Source organism: Rattus norvegicus, chromosome 3, assembly GCF_036323735.1.
Source record: "Rattus norvegicus strain BN/NHsdMcwi chromosome 3, GRCr8, whole genome shotgun sequence".
In the NCBI taxonomy this organism is placed as follows: Eukaryota; Metazoa; Chordata; class Mammalia; order Rodentia; family Muridae; genus Rattus; species Rattus norvegicus.
The window spans coordinates 188,112,036-188,139,446 of NC_086021.1; the positions used below are offsets into that span (position 1 = coordinate 188,112,036).

At 45.6% G+C, this 27,411-nt stretch overlaps 1 protein-coding gene and 1 pseudogene across 2 annotated transcripts; one reads left to right on the plus strand and one right to left on the minus strand.

Moving 5' to 3' along the window:
• Nucleotide 1: 1 nt before the first annotated feature.
• Nucleotides 2-19,848, minus strand: Tcfl5 (transcription factor like 5). Of its 2 annotated transcripts, none has more exons than NM_001427152.1 (6): nucleotides 19,077-19,848; nucleotides 18,010-18,193; nucleotides 17,429-17,591; nucleotides 15,747-15,993; nucleotides 12,616-12,757; nucleotides 2-761 (listed from the first exon to the last, which is right to left on the minus strand). In NM_001427152.1, exons 1-6 carry the CDS (start codon nucleotides 19,688-19,690, stop codon nucleotides 639-641), a joined length of 1,473 nt encoding a protein of 490 aa, NP_001414081.1. In that variant the 5' UTR covers nucleotides 19,691-19,848; the 3' UTR covers nucleotides 2-638. The 2 variants fall into 2 exon arrangements, with proteins under 2 accessions (NP_001414081.1, XP_038962689.1); XM_039106761.2 differs by having other exon boundaries at nucleotides 15,747-15,990; nucleotides 19,077-19,812.
• Nucleotides 19,849-27,054: 7,206 nt separating this feature from the next.
• On the plus strand, nucleotides 27,055-27,411 carry Atp5mf-ps2 (ATP synthase membrane subunit f, pseudogene 2; annotated as a pseudogene).

The window sequence follows — 27,411 nt, forward strand, 5'->3', positions numbered from 1 at the left end:
CTTTGTTCCAAACACACAGTTTATTACACATTAAGCAATGCCTCACAATATGGAAATGTGGGCATTAAAGCAATGTATTGCGAAAATGTTTATGGGCAAAAGGAGCTTTAAAAGAAGTCTCTGGAAAATCTTAGCAAAGTTTTAAAATGGCACTGCATTTTTCCAATAGAGTACCGTGAGACTGGAAATGGGGGGACAGAACAAATGAAATAAAGTTTCCAAACCTCTTCTAGTTAAGAACAATTTACCTTCTTCCAATTGCTAAAGGGGCACATTTAAAATGTAAACAAAATAAGTAAACGGCAATGTTTTCTTTAGTCTCGAGACTCAAGAAATTACCAAGGATGTTAATTTTTTTTAAGTTATCATGTTAAGAACACATGATGGTGTCGGACAGGTAATTGAAAAATTACTAATTATCAAGATGTCTTCATCCTCAAATGGTCATCCGGACATTAGTGGGTAAGTATTTTGTTTAGATAAATACTTTCACAAAATGTGCTCTCAAAGTCCTTACTAGAGTCCCACCAACTGGAGCCACATCCCTCTCGAGGACTCAGAGCTGAACTCCGGGGTGGCAGGCATGTGCATGATGCCGCAGGAACGGCGGTTCTCTCCCAGGGCCTGGGTCAGTCCAGTCACTTGATCTCCATGGCAGGGCTGCTCTGCAGACTGCCCTGTGCAGGGCAGGTCACCAGGGATTCGGGTCTGGTCAGCTTTAGCCTTCTGCCAGTTTTACCGCAAAACACGCTCTCAAATTCCTAAAGTCAAGAAGTGATTGTTAATGCACTGAGTTCAAACATATGAATGCTGCTAGTTTCAAAAGTACAAGATACTGAAATTAGGAGTCATGTGAACTACTCAAAGTATAGTCTTCTAAGGTATCACAAATGTACACATCTTGTGAGAGGTATGAGAAAACAGGGGTCTCTAATTTCCCTAGTAGCAGTTACACTGTATGTGTTATTTTTATTTTTTAGGTTTTCCAATAAATTCTCAGTGACTAAGCACATTGTCAAAATGGCCATTTTTTTTATTTGTGGTTAGAAAAAAATAAAATGTACCATTTTCATCATTTGTTAAATGTCCAGGTTGATGGCTATCTCGTCACTGGAGAGAATCCCTGGTCAGCCAAGGGCTAGGTACAGTCCCCGAGGTGGCTCTGCATAGACCAAAAGCAGCTCCCTGCCAGCTGCTAGTCTCTGCTCAGTCACCCAGCTCTCTCTGCCTTTTTAAGGTCTTAGGTCTAAAGGCTAGGCAAGGCCAGCCCCAGATCATCAGATAGCTACCAAGTCTGACGACCCAAACATTGGGGGAAGACACCTCAGGAAGGTTAATCTAGAAGACATGGGAAAAAGTCGGTAACCATTTCCATAACTTTGTGGAATGCAGAATGTGGGAACTCCTACAAGATAACTAACCCTGAGAGGAAAGGGACCAATATTTGACTCAATTCAAACACACAATAGAGACCTTTAAGTGCAGAGGCATGGGGGGATGGCCATCTACAAAAGAGAAAATGGCAGGATGTGCTTTAACTCCTTGAAGTGAGAAGGTAGTGAACTAACCCTGTCCAAAGCTGGGCTCAAGGACGTGGGCCTTCAGTGATCCATTCCCCATTTTTGTACATTTAGAAATTAATCCAGGGTTTGCATGTTTTGCTTTGGTAACTATATTTACCAAATAAATATATGGTTGTTTCATCAGCTGCAGGTTAACAAATTCTAAGGCATAAAGTACATTCACTGTGACTACAACCAGAAGCTTCTTCCAAAATGTCTTATTCCAAGCAGCAACTCTGTCCTCATTAACCATGGCATCCCACTGCTTGCCCTATACACACCAGTTTCCATCTCGAGTCTGACCTCTCCAGGCACCTCACACTGGTGACTGGCTTATGTCATTCAGCTTGTCAGGGTGTCCATAGAGCAGGTGTCAGAACGTCAATCCTTCTCATGGCGGAACACTGCTGTGGGTATCCATAAGCTTCTGCATGTCCACTCTGTTGATAAGCACTGCTGCTGTGAATGCTCAGAGCCAAATGTCAGTTTGAGTCTTTTCAATCTCCTGGGTTTATACTCTGCGTGGGAATTGCTGGGTCATGTGGTAATTCCGTTCTGAGAACTGTCAAACTCTTCTCCACAGTAGCTACACCAAGTTTTACCAACAGGGGCACACACAACTGTTAGAAATCCTCCAGATCTTTTCTAACACTGGTTATTTTCTATCTTGATATTTGATTGCCAGTGGTATCTCAATGTTTAGTTTTGTTTTCCAGCACCAGGGATCAAGCCCAGGGTTTTGCAAGGGCTCTAATACTAAGTTATATCCTCTGCCCCCTTGAGGGTGATGTCCTAGATGTCAGTGCAGAAAGCCAAGAGAAGTCTTGAGAACCCACTTGGGCCCATTTCTGGCTTAACACTATGGGAGCAGCAGCTAAAGGCTTCTGGGAATAGACCTGAGAGAAAGGTGGAGTTGAGGGGATAGTTATGTCCTGGGTTCAATTCCCAGCATAAACTGGGTGTGGTGGCATTTGCCTGCAATTCTGGCACTTGAGAACTACAGGCAGGAAGACCAGAAGTTCAAATTCTACCTCAGCTACACAGAGTCTGAGGCCAGCCTGGGCTACATGTGCTATAAGGTCTTGTCTCTAATAAAAAGAGAAAAAAGAAATGTTTTCTTTAAATGCATCCATTAGGAATAGAATCAGGGACATAAATTTTAATTCAGGAAGGACAGAGGAAGAATGGGTAAAGCAAACTCAACTAAAAAAAGACAAAAACAAAAACTAATGCACACAGAATAAAGCAAGGAAGCTGGAGCATGACCCTTTGCAAGGAGCCACCCAGAGGAGTAAAGGGGGAGGCAGGCATAGATCAGGACAAAGAGCACAGGGATGTTTTGTGTAAGATACTTTATTTTTAGAACAAATCGCCACATAGTTTTGGCCACTCAGTGACATACACACCACAGGTGCTTGCTGGGTGGCTGACAGATATTTCTGGTGGCATGTTCTAAAGGGGGAAAACTTCTACAACAAACAGCAGTTTCCCCGGGAGTGTTTGAAAGGTGTAACTATCTCTTGCTTTCCTACTGTTGCATCTGTGCCAACCGTGCTCCCACGAGGACCTTTGGAAACTTGTAGTCACTAAGCTGATGTCCCAATCCCAGGACCCCTGAACAGGTTGTGCTGTAGCAAAGGACCCTATACCAGCCTCAGCAAAAGCTCTAGCTTCTAGGTTCTTTATCCACACACTGCAGAGCCCATCTAATGCTGGTGGCAGCCTTGCCTCTACTTGGGAGAGCTGTGTTTATTACCTGCTGTATCGACTCCATATTGGACTCCCCCCACCCCCACCAACATCTGGTGAAGTCAGTGGTAGAGAGGCTTCAGCTCCCCAGTGGACCAAGACAGGGCAACCTCACAGGGTGCATGAATGACACTTACCTGGTATGGGTCTGTTTTGCAGCAGGGGCTGTACTTGGATGAGATCATAAAGTATGCAGTTAATTGGACATTCTCCATCATATACATAATTCGGCTTCTGGTTTATGCAAACCAGAGCATGGAGTAATACTGGTAGGCAGACAGACCAAGAGCTGCTAGCTGTCAATAGTAGACAAGACCCTCAAGTCTTGCCATGAGGGCCTCAGAACCTCTGCAAGGAAGATGGTACTCAAAAAGACTGGGTGCAGTCTTGGCAAGGTGCATCCTTCCCTACCCTGGGTGCAAAAGGCTGAATCTAGGCTGAAAAGGATAATGGAGGAATTTTAGACTCAGGAAGGTGCACCACTGTATACCCAAACGGGACACTGCACACAAAGGCACACTGTCCACCTGCCTTGACTCTTCAGGTCCAGGATCTCAGGCTGAGCCAGGAGCACCCCATAATTAAATTGAGAAGACAGACCTAGAGGACACCCAGGAGGGTGATGTCCTAGAAGCCAGTGCAGAAAGCCAAGGGGTGTCTCCAGGACCTGCCTGGGCACCTGTCTGGCTAAACACTGAGAGGAGCAATGAAAAGCTTCTGGAAGTAGACCTAAGACCTGAGAGGAGAGCTGAGTTGAGAGGGTGCACAGGGTGTTTTTCAGCTAGCAGCAAGGAGGGCGAGGAACAGGGCAGTGCCAGCAGAGGACAACAGACCCACAGAGTTCCCCGGAACACTAGGAGAAATGGCAGCAGTTTTTATTCAGTGAGGAGAGAAGGCCTGGGGTCAGGTCCTGGGAGTAACCAGGTGATGGTGTGACTTCACAGCAAAGAGGCCTCCCTTGGTGACAAGAGGAGTGGAAAGCAGATGAGCCATGGACTGGCAGCAAGTGTTGTGTTGGGATGAGGAAGAGACTTCTGTAAAGAGGGAGACAGAGGGGGCTCAGCAGCCTTTAACATTTTGCTGAAGTTGACAGCCACAAATCCCTAACAGCCTTTTAACTACAACGATGTTGCCAGTGACCGGGGAAATAGGCATTGGAGATGGGCATTGCTGGGACAAGAAGCAAAATATAAACATTAACAGTGCCAGGTCACAGTCACTCACGCTCCACAGCCAATCTTGACCACAGTGCTCTGCTTATGTAAGACAGTGTGCAAAAGGCCGCAGAACTGAGTGTGAGGCTGGTAATGCAAGTTAGGATGTGAAAGCTTCAATGGTGCTAATGTGACACATGGTGGCAAAGGGATGGAAATATTCCCACTTCTCCCCTCACTATACCACTGTATATCAAGACTGCAAAGGGCCAAAGTTTCAACACTGATCAATGGAGTTCTGATAAACTATTCTAGCTCTTGTACAGTACTGCTGTCATCATAGTCACAAGCTCAAGATTTTAAATTTCCTTTGGTTGTCTTTTAAGTATAGACTTAAAAGGGACTTCTCATTGTGGTAAGTTTATATGCATCCAGTCTTCTGGATACAGAAAAAAAGCCTTTTTTCACAGTTTGTAGTCATACTAAAAATCAAAATCAAGCAAGATTTTGCCCTTTCTGTTCCAAAGATTTGTTTTCTCTGAGCTCACCCTAAAAAATGTTCATGTGGGGCTGGAGAGATGGCTCAGGGGTTAAAAGCACTGGCTACAATTCCAGAGGGCCCAGGTTCAATTCCCAGTAACTTCTCGGCAGCTCACAACTGTCTGTAACTCCTTTTCCGGAGGGATCCAACATCCTCACACAGACATATATGCAGTCAAAACACCAATGCACATAAAATAAAAATAAATGAATTATAAAAAAAAGAATTTTCATGCTTTTAACCCAAAATCATTTCCCAAGCCTCTAGTATAAGACAAAAGTGAGTCTAGTGCCTTCTCTGCTATGTGGGTTTTGGTACAGAGTACAGTGATAATATCAACATGTCTAAAACTTATCTTCTTATAAACGTTAAGATTTTGGGCCTTGCAAAACTACAGAGCCCTTGACCTCCTCACGGCTGGTAAGGATGGCATCTGCATGTTCCTGGGAGAGAGGTGCTGCTACTACGTCAAGCAAGTCTAGCCTGGTGGGAACCCATAGTGAGTCACTCCACAAACTGTCTGATGAGCTCTGCCAGTGCAACCAGGGCACATCTCTATTCCACTCTTTCTGGCAGTCTTCACTCTTCACACGGCTAGCTCCAGGCATAGAGCCGATGGTACTAATCTGTTTTGTCTTCTAGCTCCTTGCCTTCTCTTCTTCCTCCAGGAATAGATTTTTGACGTCTCCAGGATGGCAGTTAACTAGATGCTCCTACACCATACACCAGCCCACAGACTCTTGACTCCCCCTCACCGACACCCCCAAACATTGTCCCTTGCCAGCAGGAAGTAGCCAGATCTAAACCACCACCCCTATATTCAAAAAGATTGGGATGTGAGGCTGGAACCCTTCATACACCACTGGGAAACCCTGTCTGCCCTCCTTCCCCAACACCACCTACACTGAAAAACTCAATCAAAGAAAATGGCTCCAAGAAATCAGGCAACTGTTGCAACCTCCTCTCCTGCTGCTGTCAGCCACCCAAATCCCCACCTAAGGGCTCTTGACCATATGTGGGCACAGACCCAGGTTATGGCTGACACATCATAAGTCTGTAAAACTTCCCCATGCTAGCCCTGGTGCACAACTTCCTCAGTCCTGATCTTCAGGAGCAGCAGCTAATAAACCTGCCTTTATTTACTTTTAATCTCGTCTATATCTGTGCTACTGGGGAAAGAAAAAGCCCATCACTTAGGCATCTGTAATTCACTACAAAAATCATTCAGACACATAAGCAACCTAAGAAAATGAGCAGGCCCAGATGGGTTCTTGTGATTTCTATGTCTAAAATTTAAAAATTACTAATTAAAGCCTGAAATTAAAAAATCACCACCAGTGACCCAACTCCAAAAGGGACATTCTGCAAATCTCTTCAAACCTCAATGCCACCATAAACAGGGGTGGTAGGATTATAGTTGCTTAGACTGAGGAGTAGAATCAAACACAGGACATGAGTAATGGCTGGACAGTGGGGCCAGAGGAAGAAACTGGAAGAACAAAACAAAAACGCCAACAGGTCGTTTTAAGAATCCTTACAGAAGCATCAGGAAGACTGGGTGTCAGGCTTTGTCACCAGCTCTGTGGAGCTGATATGAGTCAAGATCTGTCTTTTAGAGGTCTGTGTAAACAAAGTTCTAGATGAGGATAGAAGTCTGTAACTGTGTCTAAAGTGTGTGTGGGGGGGGGCGTGGGGGGTTCAGTTATTAAGAGCATTGACTACTTTTCCAAAGGACCCAGGTTGAATTTCCAGACATAGTTGTTCCCAACCATCTTAAGTCCAGTTCCAGGAGATTCAAAAGCACTCTTCTAGCCTCCATGGGAACACAGAGTTCACAGACACACATGCATGCAAAATATTCATACACAAAGTTTTTAAAGTTTTTAATGGAATGTGTGCATAGATGCAGTAAACCACACATCAGCTGAGGACTGGGGAATGGCACAGTTATTCTTGTGCACTTAGCTCTGCTCTACCTACATCAGCTCGCCCAGCACCTCTGCATCTCCATCAGGGGCTGGCCAGACCTGGAAACTCAGCATGCCTAGCCCAAGATGGCTACAATCCATCCCTCAACCTTCACATTGTGTCCCACGCCCAGTACCCACAGCAGTGCTGATATCGCTGGCTATTCTCTCCCCTGCCCTCTGCCAAATCTGTCTCCAGAGCTACAGCTGTAGCCTCCTACCAGACCCCAATGACAAGTAATGGGTATGAAATGTGGTCCGACTGTGCTATCTTCTCAATCCAAAATCCTTTCAGGGGTTCTGGTTCTCAGAAGATCCCAGAACTACTGCACTCCGGGCTGCCAATCCTATGTTCCCTTCAACCCAGACACTGCTCTCTCTCCTCAGCCATGACATGTGCCAGTCCCACTTGAAAACCTGTGAACTGCAGATCCTTGGCCCGCATATCCTGACTAAAATCCAAAGCTCCTCTGCAGTCCTACTGGCCCCCAGAGGCTTCCACCCATGGCAGGATCTGACCAGCACTCACTGTGTACTGTCTCCTGTTTCCCTCTGACCCAGCAGGAGCCCTCATCTCCATCAGGTCCCCAGAGTCTGCAGTGAAATGGACACTGACAAAACTTGGGGAAAACACAACTCTCATTACTGAGCCCTAAAGAACAGGAATATTCATGCAAATATGAGGGAGAGGGTCGTGTGGAAATAATCAAACCTGAGTCTGCAGGCCAATAACCTGATCCAGAAACCGTCTACGAGGTCAGTGAGACAAAGTCTCAGAAAAAGCCTAGAAATGTAATAGCTTTCCCCACGAAAAAGGACATGAATTGGTTATCCAATAGCAAAGAGGCAGCCCTGAAAACACAGATACAAATGATGTCATACAGACTAAGTGAGTTATAGTTAGAAATTTACATAGTATACACACATATACATTCACATAATACATATATATATATAGACATATGCATGAAACAATTATAAAAAAGAGGCCATGAATTTGAAAGAGAACAAGGAGGGATGTAATAGGAGGGTTTAGAAGGAAAGGTAAGGGGGAAATAATGTAATTATGTTATAATCTCAAAAAGAAAAAATCCTTAGTTTTAAAAACTTCATTTTTTTGAGTATATTATTAAGATTTTATTTAAAATTATGAACACTTTTTTGGACTGGATTATATCAACCATTTACCACAAACAGGTACACAAAGCCAAACACTAAGTCTTTTTAACAAATAGTCAAGCTTTATTGTAAGACAGACCAGCAGTCTACTCTTGCAAATAACGTTGTCAATAACCATAAAGACCCAATTAGAGTAGGCACCGCTCTACGGGCACTCCAGGTGTTCCTACAGAAAGCTCAGTAACAATACATTGTACAGATGCAAACGCCACTCAAGACACAAATGATAGAAAGGGTCAAAGACAAGGACGGCAAGGTGCAGTTCAGTGTGGCTGGCTCCCTGGAGGTCTCTCACAGGTGCCCTTGTCAAGGCTCCAGGTCTGCTGTGCAATCTGAACCTATTTCTCAGCACACTCCTGCTGGGCCCCACACAGCATGGCACAAATTGGTTGTCAATTTGACTACATCTGGAATCAAGTAAACCCAAGCAACTGGGCTCACCTGTGAGCGGCTTTTTCCTTAACTAAATCACATGAGGTGAAAAGATCCACCTTTGATCTGGGCCACACCTTCTGCTTGCTGCCTACATAAAGGACTTGAAAGAATGAAGCTTGCTCTCACTCTCGCTTCCAAGTCCATGTCTTCACTGGCATTACGGCCTACTTCTTCAGGATTCCAATGTGTACTGGAGACAAGCTGAGACCTCACCGACTGAAAAACTACAGGAATCTTGGACCTTCTGTTGGTAGACAGGCAGTGTAGGCCTGGCTGGACCACAGCCTGTAAGCCATTCTAATAAATCCCCCTTATATACGTCTACATAATATGCAGATGCATTCTATATGTTTGTTCCTCTAGAAAACCCAGAGTAATACAGGATTTTGGTACCAGAAGTGGTGAAGTATAAGGGTGATTTTTTTTTTTTTAAGTATCTGGAATACACTTCTCAATTTGCCAACACCTACAGTAACTGAAGCCATAGGGGCAACAGCACATTTGAAGACCTTTACTGTCCCCCTTTTTCTTGTGCCAAACCTTTAGTGTTGCGATGTTGCTACTCATTTGCATTAGTTACTGAAGCCTCTCCTGGAAGCTCAGAGAGTACTGAAAACCCATGGCATGAACGGAAGGAGACAAATGCATTGGATTATCCTGACTGACCAACTGTGAGAGGCAACAGATTTAATGATTCTGTATATAAAAATTTCAACAATCTGTGGGAAAATAAGGGAAATGAGGATGCCGGTTGCTTGTTCCTAGCATCTCTGGATAAATTGACAAAGGAAAAGAATGAGCTCTGTGATAAGATTAACCAATGTCTAACATCTCAGAATACAGAGGAGGAGAACAATGAACTTAGTGATAAAATTGACTGGCTTCATCTGCACATAAACAGTCTAAAGGGTTTTAAATGTGCCCTAGAAGAGAATCTTCTCTCCAGCAGCCACAGAACTCAAGTTGCAGAAAATCAAATCCAAGTCCTCATTATAAGGTTGCCTGAATTTCGGCAAAAATTCAAGTCCCAGCCTGAGAGTGTGTCAGCGATTAAAGTAAGGGCATTAACTGGTAAAGAATGGGATCCTGCAACTTGGGATGGGGATGTGCGGGAGGAAACTACTGAAGCGGAGAACTTTGAACCCTCAGATTCTCAGGGGTTTATTTTCACCTGAAGTCGTCTCTATCCTCCAAAGACAACGAACTCACACCTCCACTCCCAGAAAGATCACCTTTTCCATGTTTGACTGAGAAAAAGTAATCGTTCATTGTATGCTAAACCAGCAGTGACTTTCTTTGAAGGAAATGCCAGGCAAGACAATACTGGTGTCCCTCAGGGCCATCAACAGCTGCCTCTAGACCTGTAACCAGACTTAAGGCTAAGCAGGTTCCTAGAGGAGAGTGTGTGTAGTCCACAGGGAGGTGGGCTAATACTGGAGGGTGTAGAGTTTGCTAGTTCACTCCAACAGAAGTCTGGGGAATGTATGTGGGAATGGATTTTAAGGATGCGGAATAATGGTGGTTAGTTTACTGGATCAGGCTAACTTTACTGATATGGCCCTGAGTGAAGATTCTAGGTTTAACGTTGAAGTACTTGGAGATGCTTGATATCCCTTGGCTTAGTGTTGATGAAAGAATTTTAAGGCTCAGAGAACTTGCAATGCTAGAGTGTGTATACTGGGTAAAACCTCATTCTCCACCATGGAAGGCCCAGAAGGCATGCCCTTCACTAGTGCACAGTGGTGGGGCACCAGCACGATCCAAGAGCCTCACTGTTGCCCTTTCCCTGTGCTGGAGATGCTGCTGCTCAGGTGGATGAATCAAATGCAGTGGCTCTGAGGCCTGAAGCGGTAGGGGCCAGGAGGCAGCACTGAGTCACCAAAGGCAGGGTGGCCACAGTTATCAATGGGCAGCAGAGACAAAGCCATGTCCATGACGGTCTGACTTGCACTGCTCAGCACAGGCCTTTGTTACTGGCTAATCAATCATAGTATTTCTAGGCATGAAATAGGTAAGAAACATACTACATTCTTGTTTGATCTACCTAAGTGGAAAAATTCTCAAATAAAGGCCACACTGGATTGTGGCAAAATGAACTCTTGGCCCATGAACCAGTGTCTATACATGAGCCACTTCTCAGACCCAGAGCCCCTTGAATGAAGGATGACCAGGTTCCCCTGAGGAAGGACCTTGGTAAAATAGTACCTGAGTTTTACTGTTAGCTTTTCTTCAATCGTTCCCAGACAAACTTACAGCCTTTTACAAGATGAACTGTACAGCAGAGGAGATACAGAATGGGTAGCAGAGGAAGCTGATTATAAACACAGCTAAGGCTCTGACCAGTTGCAGAAACAAAGATTATAACTGACATGAATGTTTTTGTCATATTTTGTTAAAAATGTTAGTTGAAATATTTTTCTTTTCTTGATTTCTTTAACATGTAATGTAACATCAATTGAAAGAATATCAGTGGTTATCATATTTAACTTTGAAATACAAAAGGATGTCCCTTAAAGGACATTACAAACCATTACAATGTGTTTGTGGTTGTTTTAAGAACTTACATTATGGGAGGTGTAATTATGACCTGGTTAAATATGTAATGCTTTGCAAGTGTACTTGGGAAGAGTTGTGTCAATGTTTGGTGTAATTATGACCTGGTTGTCGTTTCATTTGGAAGTTAAGCATGACATATGGAGATATGATTCTATGGGGATATGACAAGGGTGGAATTGTAATGGCTGTTCTTGGTGTCAACTTGACTACGTCTGGAATTAACTAAAACCCAAGAGCTGGGCTCACCTGTCAGGGTTGGTGTTTTTGTTTTTGTTTTTGTTTTTTCCTCTCTCTCTAAATTAAATTATTTCACGTGGGAAGGCCCATCTTTAATCTGACTCTTTTGAGGTGGGAAGATCCACCTTTAATATGGGCTGGCCTTCTGCTGGCAGCCTATGTAAAGTAAAAGGAAGGTGGGAGCTTGCTCTTTGCCTGCTTGCTCTGGCTGGCAACTTCATTTCTTCACTGGCATGAGAGCCTACTTCTTTTGGATTCCTGTGTGTACTCAAGATCTCAAGATTCTTGGACCTTTGTTGGATTAGCTGGACCATTCTAATAAATCCCTTTTTTCTGCCAGTTCTGATCCTCCAGAAAACCTTAATATACCAGGGCTTCACTTACGTCTCTAAGGCCTTATTATCCCTGAAGGTGGTTATAACCACCAGAATTCTGAGATCAAAACCTGGCACTGAGGTCTCCTAATCACAGCACAGAACCAACCCACGACTGCTCCCTTCTTCCACTCCATCCCAGGGCTAAGCCAACCCCCAAACCAAGCTGTCCCGGCAAACCCAGGAGGGCTGGCCTGCTATTACATCCCACATGTGGACAGAAGGGAACGGTGTCAGCAGTCCCTAAGGAACCAGAAGTGTGTGGGCATCGAAGGCTCAGCCTGGCCTGGTTAAATATACTACAAAAATCTAGTAATTTTTTTTTCTCAACCACAAGTCCAGACTCTTGACTTGGCATTTATCTGCACCCAAACGCAATGTCCTTTTTGCTAGTCTTGCTTTCATTTCTTTCAGAGCTTTTTTTGAAAGCTTCCCTGGGGCTTTACAAACACTAGGCAAGTACTCTGCCACTAAACTACTTCTGCTGTTCTTACTAAGTCCTGAGAGGACAAACCATGTCCTGAATGCTGTTCAAACCCAACATAACAGACTGTGAACAACAGGTACAGTTTGGTATTTGACAATTGACACTTGACCGTCATATATTTCATAAGCAAGTCTGGGTTGTGACTATGACTTCAGTAAGTGACATCAACAGGGAGAACTCCCTTCATATGAACTACACATTTGACCTCAGAGCCCAGGATACCCAGAGCAGTCTGGGAGGAGGGATCAGAGGCAACACTGACAAATAACACAGAAGATTCTCAAGCTCTGCGCACTGCTCAGCCACCAGATCAAGAGAATCCCCATCTTCACTGAGCAAACTTAGGAATACCAAAGTCCACTTTGAATACTCACCTTTTTAAGAGAATCCCCATGTCTTTCCTGAATGTACTTCAGGAATGCTGTGGTCCACTGAAGGGTTGTTGCTTTATCTGTCTCCGCATTGCAGAATGGAACTAAAAGATTCAGCTCATCACAGCAAATGCGGATTCTGCGCCTGCAGTCAAAATCCACAGTCATCATACAGGGAAGCTGGTGAAGTGCAGCAGCATCAGAGCTCATAGTTCACTCGAATAAAGCAGAAAGCTCGGAGCTGCCTCTGAGGTCCGGAAGCCTCGGCTGAGTCAGGAGGCCACGGCCACGAAGCACTGAGGCTACTGCTGCCCATGTCCCCAGGGCACCTGCAAGCCCTGATGGCCTCTGGCTCCCTATACTTTCTTTATTTACTTCTCATGGCCAGTTCTCTACATCTGGAATGACTGCAAATCCCTGAACTCAGAATCAAAATTCTGTGTGAATGTTTTCTGGATAAATTTTTTTTCATTGTTTTTTCTTTTCTTGCAATGCTGGGCACTGAACTCAGAGCCATATTGTTATTCAGGACTTGTGGCTTGTTTACAATATATAGAAACACCTACTCAGGTACATGTATACATAGCTTTCAAAATGAGTGGGGCATGATAATGCACGCCTCTAATACAGCACCTCAGAGTGAGGCGGAAGAATCATAAATTCAAGGCCAGCCTGGGCTATGTAATGAGACTCTGTCCCATAAAGTAAACTTGTCCTTTTTTTAAAAAGAGAATTTAGTGCTTGAGTTGACCATCATATATTTCATAAGCAAGTCTGGGTTGTGACTATGACTTCAGTAAGTGACATCAACAGGGAGAACTCCCTTCATATGAACTACACATTTGATCAATGGCAGGATGCTTGCTTGCCTATTGTACCCTGGGGTCCTGGCTTCCATCACCATCACCGAAAAGAAACTTCTTGAGAAAACTGTCACACCCTGTTTTAAGCTTTGGATAGCACATCTAGTAATAAGCAAAGTCCTCACTGGGCTGACACAAACAGTTAAACAGCACAGCTCATTCTACACAGCTAGAGTCAAATGGTAACTGGCACTCACTGGATGCACTCTGACTTCTAGGTGAGAGTCCAAACTCCTTTCCTATGAGATCAGGTAGTTCTGACCCCAGGACTGTGCGACAGGTAGCAGCAACCTTATCCTACCGATGAGAAACCTCAAGAAGCACTGAACTCACTGGAAACCACTCAACAAGGAGCTGTGGAGACCTCAATGGAGCGGTCGCTCGCTCGTGCTCACTCAGTACAGCAGGGTGAGCAGAGCCTGCTTTACCCTTCACAGCAGGAAGCAGGATAAGGGAAGTCAGTCCCTCAGGTAGAACATGGCCTGCATATAGATATGCCTGGGCTGCACAAGGAAACCCTACCTCAAAGAAGAGACCACAACAGGGCTGGAGAGATTGGAGAGATGCACAGCAGTTAAGAGCATGCTTTGCAGAAGACCCAGATGTGGTCACCACATCCACAGTGGCTCCCAACCATTTATAATGGTTCCAGAATCTTCACAGCAGCACCAGGTACATACAACATGGTACACTAGGTACATACATGTAGGCAAAACACTCATACACACAAAAAAGTAAATAAATAAATCTGAGAGAGAGAGCAAGAGAGCGAGAGAACCCAGCTGGAGAAAAGCTCAGGGGCTAGTTGCTCTTCCAGAGGACCCAGGTTCAATTCCCAGCACCTACATTCATAATTCTAGATTCAGTTAGAATCCAGTGCCCTCATCTGGCCTCCACAGGCATACAAGGAGTATACAGACATACATGCAGGCAAAACACTATGTCAAAATATTTTAAATAAAAATAAAGGATCTACCCAGTTTTAATATATCCCTCTAAAAAGCAAAAAAGTCACCTTGACTCAACATTCAATAATGGGACTTCCATACCTAATACTATCTCATTAAATGCTATTATTATTTAGGGCTGGAGTCATACAAATAAAAAAGTAAATAAATAAATCTTAAATTTAAAGAGAGAGAGAGAGAATACAGCTAGAAAGAAGGCCCGGTGTCTTCCAGAAGACCAGGGTTCAATTACCAGCACCCACATAGTGGCTCACAACTGTCTGAAACTCTTGTTCCAAGGAATCTGACCCTTATTCAGCCATGCATGCAGGAAGAACACCAATATACATAAAACAAAAATAAATAAATTAAATACTATTATTCCTGAGTTAAAAACAGACATGAAATAATAAGTAACCAAACTGATTATTATTGAACATCATAATAAAAACCCCACTTCATCAGGGTGGTGGTGGTGCACACCTCCCAGCACTCAGGAGGAAAAAGCAAGTGGATTTCTGTGGGTTCGAGGCCAGCCTGGTCTACAGAGCTAGTTCCATGACAGCCAAGGCTGCACAAGGAGCCCATCTCAAGCAAAACAACTCTGACTTCAGCAGAGAAAATTTACAGCCTTGATACTACCCTGAGGAGCACAAATAAAATGCAAGCAAACTTAACTTCAGTAACAGTTTTAACCTCCTCTTTCCCAACATTCTTTTTTCTTTTCTCCCGCCTACCCCACCCCCCTTTTTTGAATGCAGTGTTTTGTTACTTAAGACTGATGTAGAATTCGCTGTGTGTCCCAGACTGTCCTCAATCTTGAGGCTATCCAACTTCATCAGGATGGTGGTGCCTCCTGAATACTACAACACAAATGTGTGCCACCACACCTGACTTTTCCCAACCAAAACAAGGCTATGTTACCGACTGTCCAACTAACCTGAAGGCCCCATCCCCTCCCTCCGGGCCTGCTGACCAGACTGGCATTACTAGTATCTGGGAACTGGGGCTTTGGGTGGGAACTGGGGCTTTGGGAGATTAGTGAGCAGCAGCCCACTGAGGACCTCAACTGTTCAGGGTCATGGTTCACACTGGGAGCCTGGTTCAGTGACAGGGACCACTAGTCTCTGATGAGCCTCGGAGCATGCCACCGGAGTAATCAATCAGGAGGGCCTCTGCCACTGCAGTCAGTCAGAGCAGGAGCCCACCAGACACCAGAGTCTAGGGGACACCTAAGCCTCCCTCCAAGCAGAGGATGACTCATACAAAGGTCAGCAAATCTCAAACAACTGTGCGTGGAGCTGACAGCCCATCGCTGTATTACCTTCTATCTCGTTCCATTCGGTTGTGCCTCTCCCGACGCTGAGACCTTCCTCCCTGGGGCCCGCTCTGCGTCTGCTCCCCCAGGTTTGACTGTGAGGACTCTGAAGACTGCCAGGTGCCCTGTGAAGCTGTAGAGCCTTCGCCCACATTCTGAATCTCTCCGAGGGCTCTTCGCTCCACACTTGTGTCCAGCTGGCGGATTCTACTCCGATTCCTCTTATTGATTGCTTGTTTACATAGCGCTTCTTCTTTGCAAAAGAAGAAAAAAGTGGTCATTTAGTTTTTTTTATTCTTAACTTATCCCCATTAATGTTGAATATCTTTGGCATCTTGTTTGGGTTTGTTTTTTCTGACAGAGTCTCATGAAGCCCAATTTGCCTTAACTCACAATCAATGTAGCTGAGGATGTCTGTGAATGCCTGATCCTTCTAAGCACGGGGACTACAGGTGTGCGCCATTCTGTTCTAGGTTTTTTCCGTGTGTGTCTGTATGTGCTTGTTCATGCACACACATGCTTTGCATTTCAATCCAATATTCTGACAGAGACTCTGGGCAGTGAGCTCCAATCCTATAGCACACTGCAAACTTCGATTAAAACACCCCTTCTGAGTGCCGTGCAACCAACACAACTATGCCAGCTTCTCCCTCTTTTTTATTTGGAGCTCAGGGACTGAAGTGCTCTACCATTGCACTAAAACCCCCATTCCTCCCTGTTTTAGTCAACAGTTGTTACTATCCATGAACATACAAAGAAAGACATTGTTTTCTTTTTCTAGAACTTAGGATGGAAAAGGTGTATTATTTTCAGCAAAAAAAAAATATTTTCTTCATATCGAATTATTCTAACATGAAAATTGATACTTTACCTCACATGAGAACAAAACATAAGTGGTTCATAGTTAAATATGTTCTCAGGCTAAAGTGAGTCCACAAAAAAGAAAAAAAGAAAAAGAAAAGACAGCTTTTATTTACACTTTATTGTGCACATAGTACAGAAATAAGTCAAATTCAATCAGACCAAAAAAGAGGGCAGGTGATAACCTCTCCCACACTTTGCAAAAAGCCAAGGGCCCTTAACACCAATTCTAGATAACATCTTAAGAGAGACAGAGGAGAACTCAGAAGCTCTCTCTGGTGCTTTCCTCCTTGGCCACCGTAGTAGGCACCAGGCCCATCTCGATGTTCGTCTACCTACACTGCTTCTGTACACCAGAGACCTTCTGCTAAGCCCTGCCACTCCCATGACACAGTGCATTTCTTTCTCTTCTGAGCTCTCAGGTGATTTCAGACCCCATCATCGCCCACAAAGTATGAAATAAAATAAGACGCAGCCAGGCAGCGGTGGGCAGCAATTATGCACGTCTTTAATCCCAGAACTCCAGTGGCAGAAGCAGGCGGGTCTCAGAGTTCCATGCCAGCCTGGCTACACAGAGAAACCCTGCTCTCAAAGTGAAACAAACCAGACAAAAGTGCTTTCAGTGGCTAAGGCACTGGAAGATGTCTGTCCTTGTTCTACTATTAAGAAAAATCTTCCAAATTCAAAATGTCCAAATTTGGGTCAACTCTGATGTTCAAAACTCAGAAGAGTTCAAAGAGATTACTGAGAACACTAAGGTTTCTTACCAGTCCCGGCTCCACCCACCAAAGCCCCCACCAGCCACAGTTTACCCGGAATACACTTACCTCCCACTTTAATCCAAACCTGCTCCGGCAAGGCTTTGTTTCGACTACCTCCTGTTTGTTTGGTGGACTCAATCTCTTGCTGGTAACAGAAAGAAAATGCTCTAGGCAGTCCAATATCCTGGTGCTTGGCAGCTTCCAGTATAGAACATGAGTTACTAGAACTCTGGAAAATAAGTAATAGGAATTTTATCAATATCAGCTCTCTACAGAACAAGTAAAATGTACTCGACAGAATTATGCTCAAACCTTCTGAAAAACTTTCCTTTCATCTTTAAAACAAAAAGATTTTCACTGTGTATCTGTGTGAGTTTGTTCTCATGACTGTAGGTGCTCCCCACAAAGCTGAAGTTAACCAGCAGTTGTGAGACGGGAACCGACCTAGGATCTTATACTAGAATAGAACGCATTCTTAACCATGGAGCTATCTCTCCAGCCCTTTTATTATGTTTCTTAATTGCTCCTAACAATATGAACATTTCAACTTAAAAAGGCCACCGAGAGGTACTGAAAAACAAAAATCCTGGGACAAGATCACACTAACTTACGAGCTCTGCATTTTAACACAAATGAGGAAGCTCTACCTGCGTCTGTGCAAGGCTGGCATTCCCACCAGTGGAGCAGGCACTTGTAAACAGTGGGTAGGTGAACTGCAAAGCAGTAGTGGCAGCAGCAGTTTTATTTTTCACTAAGGTCGTACATTTGTTTTGTTGCTGGTGAAGAGGAACATTCATTAATTCAGATGGATGTCGAATAAGAGTTACCAAACTGCCAAGACAAAAGAAAACCCAGAAACCTGAGGAATAAGTGGCAGAGAGGCTCCCAAAACATTGCCATCACCCATTCCACCACTAACAAGTCATGCTAGACTCTGCCCTGTTTCTCAATGGTCCCAGATATGGCCAAACGATCCACTGGCCAGTGGTGCTGTTGAAGTTCATTGCCTCCTCCCTGCCTGCAGGACTCCTTGATACCAATCTGTCATCCTTAAAATCTTGCAAGGATGGGCAAGACCAGGACAGCCAGAGTGGAAAACTGTGGAGTCAGTGATTTCAACAACCTGAGAGGACACTTAAGTGGGCCAGGAGCTGCCACAGTTTAGCTTAATCTTAAAATTCTCTCCTTTCCTCGCCACAAGTCCACATTTGTAAGCCACTACCCCAAATTTGCACGAGAGGCCAGAGCCGCTACCCATGTCATTCAGGAAGGAGACAGGAGGAAAGGGAACAGTTCCCAGAATGCTTCCTCTCCTTTTTGGGGTGCAGAGACAGACTGAAGGTTCACAACCTCCACGGTACTCCTTAGAATTGCCACCCTGCACGTGTATAGAGTGCATCTTCCAGATCACCTTCAGGTAAGTCAGAGCAGACTGGCCTGAGAGCTATACCTAAGTACCCAGACTGCCTGCCCCTTTACACTGGCCCTCGAAAGTATAAGGCCTTCCCTGGCCCTTGTGTCCACGCAGACACCGCAAATAGCCCTGCTGACCCCGTCTTGGTAGCCTCCCCGGCCCAACAGGTGTCCCTGCTGGAGCCCTTCACGTATCCACCCAGATCCGGCAGGTGCCCAGATGGACCCCATCAAGCGGGCACCAGGTCTGTAATCAGGCCCCTCCTTCCCCGACGCCCCCGCGCCTGCGCCCCGCACGCACTTGTTGAGCGCCACGCCCGACTCGGCGGGCTCAGCACCGCGCGGCGCAGGCGGCTCGGCCGGCATACTGTTGAAGCGGTCCTCCAGGCGGACGCGTACGGTCGGCTTGGCCCGGGCCTCAGGTGCGCCGTCGGGCCCCGCGCCGCCCGCGCCTTCTTTGGCCGCGCCGTCCGCCCGCGTCCGCGTCCCGTCCGCACCGCCAGGCGTCTTCTCCGCCGCGCCCGCCTCGCCCAGCAGCATCATACGCAGCTCCTGGAAGTCGACGTGGCCCAAGCACGGCGCGTCGGCCGCCAGCGGCGGGCACAGCACTGGGTACACAGGCGGCGCCGGCGCCAGCGAGCCCGCCGCGCCCGAGCCCGCGCCCGGGCCGGCCAGCAGCGCGGAGCCCAGGCGCGCCTCGAGCTCGCCGTCCGCCGCCTCCATGTGCGAGTAGAGGATGTGCTGCAGCTGCGTGTACTCCACTTCCGTCATCTCCACCAGGCTCAGGTCGGTGGTCGTGAAGCTCAGCCCCGGCTCTCCCAGCGCCGCGTCCCCGCCGCCCGCGCCCTCGGGGCCCGCCTCGCCGCCGGTCGCGCCCGCCTCAGGCGGCGGCTCCCGCGGCCCGGGGCCCGACATGCCGGCGCGGCGCGGCCCAACGGCGGGGCGCGGGCGCGGGGACGGCGACGCAGACGCGGGCGGGCGGCGAGGCGGGGTCGCGGCCTCCGCAGACGACGCGCCGGCCACCGCGGGCGCGCCGTTGGGGGAGGGAAACCGCTGAGCACCACAGGAGCAGTGCGCCTGCGCAATCCCGCCCACAACGGTAACTCCACCCCCTTTTGGCCACGCCCCTCCGTTACCCGCCGCCCCCCAGCCAACTGCCCGCCCGCTTGCCCCGCCCCCGTGCCCCCCAACCCGTGGCCTGGGTGTGCTGCACCCTTGGGTTCAAACCCTGGACAAGCCACGCCCCCGCGTGACCACGCCCACTTAAGATCACACCCTCATAAGGACACGCCCACTGACCCAAGTAGGCCTTAGGCTGGTCCCTTACCTGGTCATGCTCCCTGCCCACTTGCCAGAAGCTTGTTACATGATGCTTCCCATTCCCCACTTAGCCCAGTCTTGCCCCTTCTTAAACATGCTCCTCTGCAGTACTACCATGCTGTCCCCAGCCCGGCCCTCATTCACTTATTTTGGGTGCTTTATGTGGAGTACCATGCAGCATGTGCTCCAGGTTTTTGTTCTACTTCAGTCAAAATGGGGATTAGACATAGGCCCCCATATGCTGAGCTATCTTTGCCAGCAGAGTGAGCAGCAACTCTTTTATACCCAGCAAAGATAGCATCACATATAATTCTATACACAGTGTCTGAGTTAGGGTTTCTTTTGCTGTGGTAAAACACGACCAAAATCAGTTTAGGAAAGAAGGGGTTTTCTCTGACACTTCCAGGTAACAATCCATCCCTGAAGGAACTCTAGGCAATAATTTAAGTGAGGGGGGAACTGATGGAGAGGCCATGGAGGAATGTTGCTTACTGTTTTTGTTCCTCATGGCTTGTTCAGCCTGCCTTTTTAATAAATAGCAGGACCTCCAGCCCAGGAGAGGCACCAGCCACAGTGAGTTGGGCCTACCCTACAGCAATTGTCAATCAAGAAGATGCAGCATAGGCTTGCTGCAAAGATAGTGTCATAATTGTATACCCAAAGTGATGGCATCACCTCATAATTCTATGCCTAGAAAAGCTATTTTTAAAACAATACTGACACTGTGGCCAGACTACCCTCAAACTTGGGGAGATCCTCTTGCCTCAGCCTCTGGATATAGGGATTGGAGATATATGCTACCACACTTGTCACAATAATGATCTCTTTCCTAATATACAAAATGTAAATAGGTCTGGGATAGAATTCAGAGACAGATATGTGAGGTCCCAGGTTTGATCTCTAGCACTGGAAGAAAAGTCAAATGGCCATCTATTACTAGTAGACCTATACTAAAGGAGGTCACACACAAGGAAGGTATAAATTTGGATCTATACAGCCCACAGAAGACCTGGATAGGTTGAAAATGTTCACCAAAACATTAGAGCTACCATTGACAAGAAAATGAAGGAGACAACATGGGATTGCGGTGGAAAGAGGCAAAGGGGGCAAACTGGAAATAAACAGATAAAAGGTTCAAGTCCAACAAGATCATATAACATAGAAATGATTTAAATATGGGAAAGTAGGCTGGAGAGATGACTCAGCAGTTAAGAGAGCACTTCTTACTCTTGCAAGAGGACCCAGGTTGGTTCCCAGCACCTATACTCCAATTCCAAGGGATCCAGTGTTTTGTTTTTTTGTTTTTTTTTTTTGTTTTTTGGTTTTTTTTTAGATTTCCACAGGCACCAGGCACACACATGGTGCATGTACTTATGTGCAGGCAAAACACACATAAATCTAAAGAACATTAAATATGTATGGAAAAGCACAAAGCCAGGCTCTAGGATGCCTATATTACAGTTCTCCAGGCTTTGTGTGATTGCCGGTGCCTTCAATCCAGCACTTAGGTGCAGAGACAGATAGATCTCTGTGAGTGTAAGACCCCTTGATCTGCATAACAAGTTCCAGGCCAGTAGGGATGCACATGAGACCCTGTGACAAATATGGATTTGTCACACCAAAGCTCGACACTTAGGGTTGCAGGAAGGTTGCTGTGAACTTGAAAACAGCATAAGTTGCAGAGTGTTTCAGGTATGATGGGCTACAGAAAGCAAAACAAAAAGTGTATGTTCATTCCAGTTAGAGAGGATATAAACAACAGATCAATGAAAGGATTCCATTCACATCTAACTCAGCGAAGCAGTGACTTCATTGGGGTTACTTCAGACTCATGTGTGACTTGGGCAGCTATACCAAAAGCCCTACCCTAGTCAATTCATACATAACCTTAGGGAGGGAAAGTGGCTTGTGAGCCCTGTGACTACCCCTCTCTCCATGAGGGAATGCTCAGTTTTGACCGTCTAATGTGGGTGGTCACAGTTGCTCTGCATTTGGATAGGATTGGTTATGTCAAGCTTAGAGGAAATAATCATACTACACATTAAGATGGGAGGGGGAAACAGCACCCCGAACTATGCAAACAATCCCATGGCTTCTTAAAAGAACAAAACTAGAAAACTCAACCAGGCAGCAGACTCTAACATCATGGAAATACCAGTTACTTCTATATACAACAACAAACCCATAAACACTGAGATGGACGCAGTAACATTACAGCTGTTCAGAAGTGCACTTAGGTCTAAATCTAAAAACACGCATTAGGAACATGGCTGCTGGAAAAGCGAGATGCTTACTGTTGGAAAACCTAACAGTAACCATACCATCTCCCCAGAGTGATAGTCTTACTGGAGTCCAGCAAAATTTTGTTATAGATGCAGACTTATTCTAAAGTTCATGGGAAGACAAACTTGAACAGCTATGAGTTTGGTAAGAGGACTGTTGGCAGGTTGAGGCAGGAGAACGTGATTTTCCACAAGTGGTCAGTCAGTTCTCTGACCTCCACACATGCCCGTGGCACACACACACACATTGACATATATGCACACATATATTTTATAAGCTTGATAAGAGACTAAAATGGGAAGAATGTGTAGTATTAGTGATGTAATAGTCATGAAGATTAATTAATGAAACAGCAGAGAACTAAGACCAGTCTTCCACACGCAGGGCCAGTCGATTACAGAAAGGTGCAAAACTAACTCAGTGGTCCTTTTAACAATGGGCAGAGAAAGGGAATCTCTCTCAACATGAACCTTGAGTCTTACATGAAACATAGCTCAAAGGAAAACTATAAGCTTCACTTATAAGAGAGTGAAGACAAGCCAGACATAGCCACACTCACTGTTAGCCCTAGCACTTGAAAGACAGAGGCAGGTGATTCTCTGTGAGTTTGAGGCCAGCCTGACCCTACCTTTAAAAAAAAATAGGTTCTTAGGCATAATACCAATATTCAGATTTACTTTTTAAAAATTGGTGAACTGTGAGACCTGGCACTATGGCTCAGTGGTTAAGAGCACAATACTGTTCTTCCAGAAGACCTGAGTTTGGATCCCAGTGTCCATGTCAGGTGGTTTCCAATGGCCTGTGACCCCAGCTTTGGGAGATCTGATGTCCTCTGGCCTCTACAGGCAGGTCCCACCATGTCTGGCTTTTTGCTAAAATGAGATCACCAAAAGCAGCTTCATTCTCATTGCCTGAGACAACCCTGAGCAGAGCACACAGGACAGGACAGGTACATCCTCTGGCATGAGAAGGGAAAGGAGCTACTCCCTCGGGAGTCAAGCCTCTCACTGCTGGCCATCTTGTCACATTTCTTCAGTCCCAGCACTTGGGAGGCAAGTGGATCTCTTGAGTTTGAAGCTAACCCTATCTGAAAAACAAACAACCAAGCTCTGATGTCTGTGTCTCAAGATCTCAGCATAGTGAGTCCCATTCTCCTTGAGAGCAGCCAGCTTTCTCCTGTCGGGTGAGGATTGTATGTTAAAGGAGCAGTAAGCCAGGCTTGAGGCCTGACTGTGTGACCTTGGGCAGCAGCACCTCATTCCTTTCTGGAGAATCTTAAACAACACTACTTTGTCTCTTGTAAAGATATCCCCTACACTCCTGCATCCCTGTGGGGTAGACTTTTACCATCTCAAATGTAATCCTGTCAGGTATTCTCAAAACCCACTCAACTATCTTGCTTAGATTTCCTAGCAACACTTAATAATAGTCCCTGCGCTCTCTTCCTGCTGCTTGAAGATCCAGCCGTAGAACTCTCAGCTTCTGCAGCATAATTTCTGTCTGCCTACTGTCTGGCTACCTGCCATGACAACAGTGGACTAAACCTCCCAAACTGTAAGCCAGCCCCAACTAAATGCTTTCTTTTATAAGGAAAAAAATAGTAAATGCAAATCTACCCAAAATCATATAAACTGCAAACTCTTCTTTTGATGAGGCCACACATAGTTTTCTGTGCGTCTTTCTTCTGAGTCTCTGCTTTTCTCCTAACCAGAAAAACACCTTGTTTTTCTTCAGTTTTTTTTTTTTTTGTTTCCACTATATCCCAACTTCAGTTTCCCCTCCCTCCACTCTTCCCAGTCCCTACCCCCACCTTCCCTCTCACCCAGATCCACTCCCCTGTTTCCCTTGTAAGCCTTGCAGTCAGGGATATCCACTGAATAAGATACAATAAAGCTAGGCACGGACCCTGAACGAGGCCACCCAGTAGGAGGAAAAAGTCCCAAGAGCATGCAAAAGGGTCAGAGTCTTCTCTACTCCCACAAAAATTCCCAGCTAGGGCTGGAGAGATGGCTCAGTGGTTAAGAGTACTGTCTGCTCTTTGAGAGGTTCTGAGTTCAAGTCTCAGCAACCACATGATGGCTCACAACCATCTGTAATGAGATCTGATGCCCTCTTCTGGTGTGTCTGAAGACAGCTACAGTGTACTTATATATAATAAATGAATAAATCTTAAAAAAAGAAAAAGTCCAAGCTAACGACCTTCTGCAGAGGACCTAGTGTAGACCCAGGCAAGCTCCATGGTTGCCACCTCAGTTCTGTGAGCCCCAGTGAGCCTTGCTTAGTTGATACTGTGGGCCATGTTCTCCTGGTGTCCTCAACACTCTGGCTTCTTACTCTCCATCTTCTACAGGGTCGTCATTGTTACCCACCCCCGGTCCCCAGCTCCAAGGGAAGGGAACAAATGTGAGCTCTGTCTTCACTTGATGTTTGGCTGTGGGTCTCTGCATCTGCTTCCATCAGCTGCTGGCAGTAGCATCTGTGACGGCTACTGGGCTAGGCACCAATCTAATGAGAATATAAGAATATCATTAGAAATCATTTTATTGATTTTTTTTTCTGTCATAGGTCTCTGACCTATCTAGCCTGTGGTTCCAGGCCATCCAGGCAGTGGTGAGCATGGGCTCCTAGTGATATGGGCCTCAAGTTAAGACCAGTCATTGGTTGGCTACTCCCACAAGTAGGTGGAATAGATTGTAGGTCTACTTGATATAAGAGAAAGTGGGGGATAACTTTGAATGCACTGACATGGGAGACAGCTTCCTCAATAGAACACCAATAACACAGGTCTAGCACAATTGAAGGTTATCCCTGACTAGCTTACAAATAACGAGACTCAGATTATGGTTGTTTTATTTGGCTTTGATAATTGCTGAGGTCGTAGGGAGTAACCCTAATCTATTCTTCTAACTGCTGGCGTGGCTACCTCCCTAGTGGTGTACCCCAGATACTCACTGGTTTTCCTGCATGCACTCACAGTCCGTCTCTACTCATGCCTGTGTCCTCTTTCCCTCTCTCCTTCCTCTGCCTCTTCCTCTTCCTCCTCCTCTCTCCCTCTACCCCCAACCAGGTCACTTCAAACGCTTACAAATCCCTCCAGTAATTGGCTGTAGCCAATTTTGTTTAACAAATAGTTTTAAACCAAGGAACAAGGTTTTTATTGCAAATGTGAGAATTCACTCGTAGACCTAGAGTAGGCCTAGACCTTCCCTTCAGGTACAGAATTTAGCATTACAATACATGGCACCAGAACAAACCCCAACAATTCCCTTTTTTGTTTAAATAAAAGATTCTTTCTCTTATAATAATGAACACCCTAGGAACAATTATGAAATTATTACAAAAGTTATGAGGTAAGAGTTACATTCAAAAAGTTCAGTCTGTATTTGGCAACTCAGAAGAAAGTATTCTGTATCTGTCTTATCCTGGTGAGTTCAGAGTTCTGTACCTAAATAAGTTTCTATCCTAACTTGTATTACACTCCTAAAATTACCTCTTAGACCTAGAATATCTTTTTAAATCCTAAACAATTTAAGCTTATAGTAAGACTATGGCTATCAGAGGCCTGAGAAGGTATAAATATTACTTGAGTGTGCAGGAAGCACAAGGACACAGCCTCCAAAAATCATAGAAATGACAGAGACAGCTGACCGCCTGGACAGTCCCCAACATTCTCTACAACATTGGAAAATCCATCTTCAGCCTTCTGGCCCAGAACATCTGACAGACCGTCTGTGAAGAGGAATTATGGATGACTTGCTTACCCTGTCTTGGCAGAGCTTAGCAGTCGACTATCCTGCGTCCATTTGTCCTGTTAGGACAGCATTCTGTCTGCAGATAAAGTTAGAGCATGTTCTTGCCCAGTGGCTGGCTTGCCACAAATTGAGGCAACTCCACATGGAGGCCGTCGATGTTCATCGTCTTCTTCCAGGTCTAATGGGGTGCTGCCAGGCGCTGACACGTCTCAAGTCAAAAAGCCTTAAATTAATAGGAGACATCTTAAATGCCCCATTCTGTGAGTCTCCAGCTACCTATTATCTGTACAACCCAGGAAGGATATCTCCTTGATAATACAGACCTAGTATCTGATGAGACCATGAGTCCAACTGACTGAATGTTAACCTGATTATCCTAAACAATTTGCAATAGCAGCTATTGAAAGAACTAGGATTAGGACTGGAGAGGTTGCTCAGTGGTTAAGGGCACTGATTACTCTTCCAGAGGTCCCAAGTTCAATTCCCAGCAACAATATGGTGGCTCACAACCATCTGTAATGGGATCTGGTACTGTCTTCTGGTGTGTCTGAAGACAGCTACAGTGTGCTCATATAAATAAAAAAATAAGATGCTGGCGAGGATATGGAGAAAGAGGAACACTCCTCCATTGTTGGCGAGATTGCAAACTGGTACAACCACTCTGGAAATCAGTCTGGAGGTTCCTCAGAAAATTGGACATTGCACTACCCGAGGACCCAGCTATACCTCTTCTGGGCATATACCCAAAAGATGCTCCAACATACAACAAAGACACATGTTCCACTATGTTCATAAAAGCTTTATTTATAATAGCCAGAAGCTGGAAAAATCCCAGATGCCCTTCAACAGATGAATGAATACAGAAAATGTGGTACATCTACACAATGGAGTACTTACTAGTCAGCTATCAAAAACAATGACTTAGACCAGGACTTCAAGATGGCGTCCATTGTGCCATTGAAGGAGAAGAAGCTCATGGAGGTTAAACTTGGAGAGCTGCCGAGCTAGATATTGATGCGGGATTTCACCCCCAGTGGTATTGCAGGAGCCTTTCGGAGAGGATATGACCGGTATTACAACAAGTATATCAACGTACGGAAAGGCAGCATCTCAGGGATTAACATGGTGCTGGCAGTCTACATGGTTTTCAGCTACTGCATTTCTTACAAGGAACTCAAACACGAACGGCGACGCAAGTACCACTGAAGAGGGGTCACTGTGGAGAACACTGCATGACCGAGCATAACCTCCTGGCCCACTCTAATCTAGGAAGAATTCAAC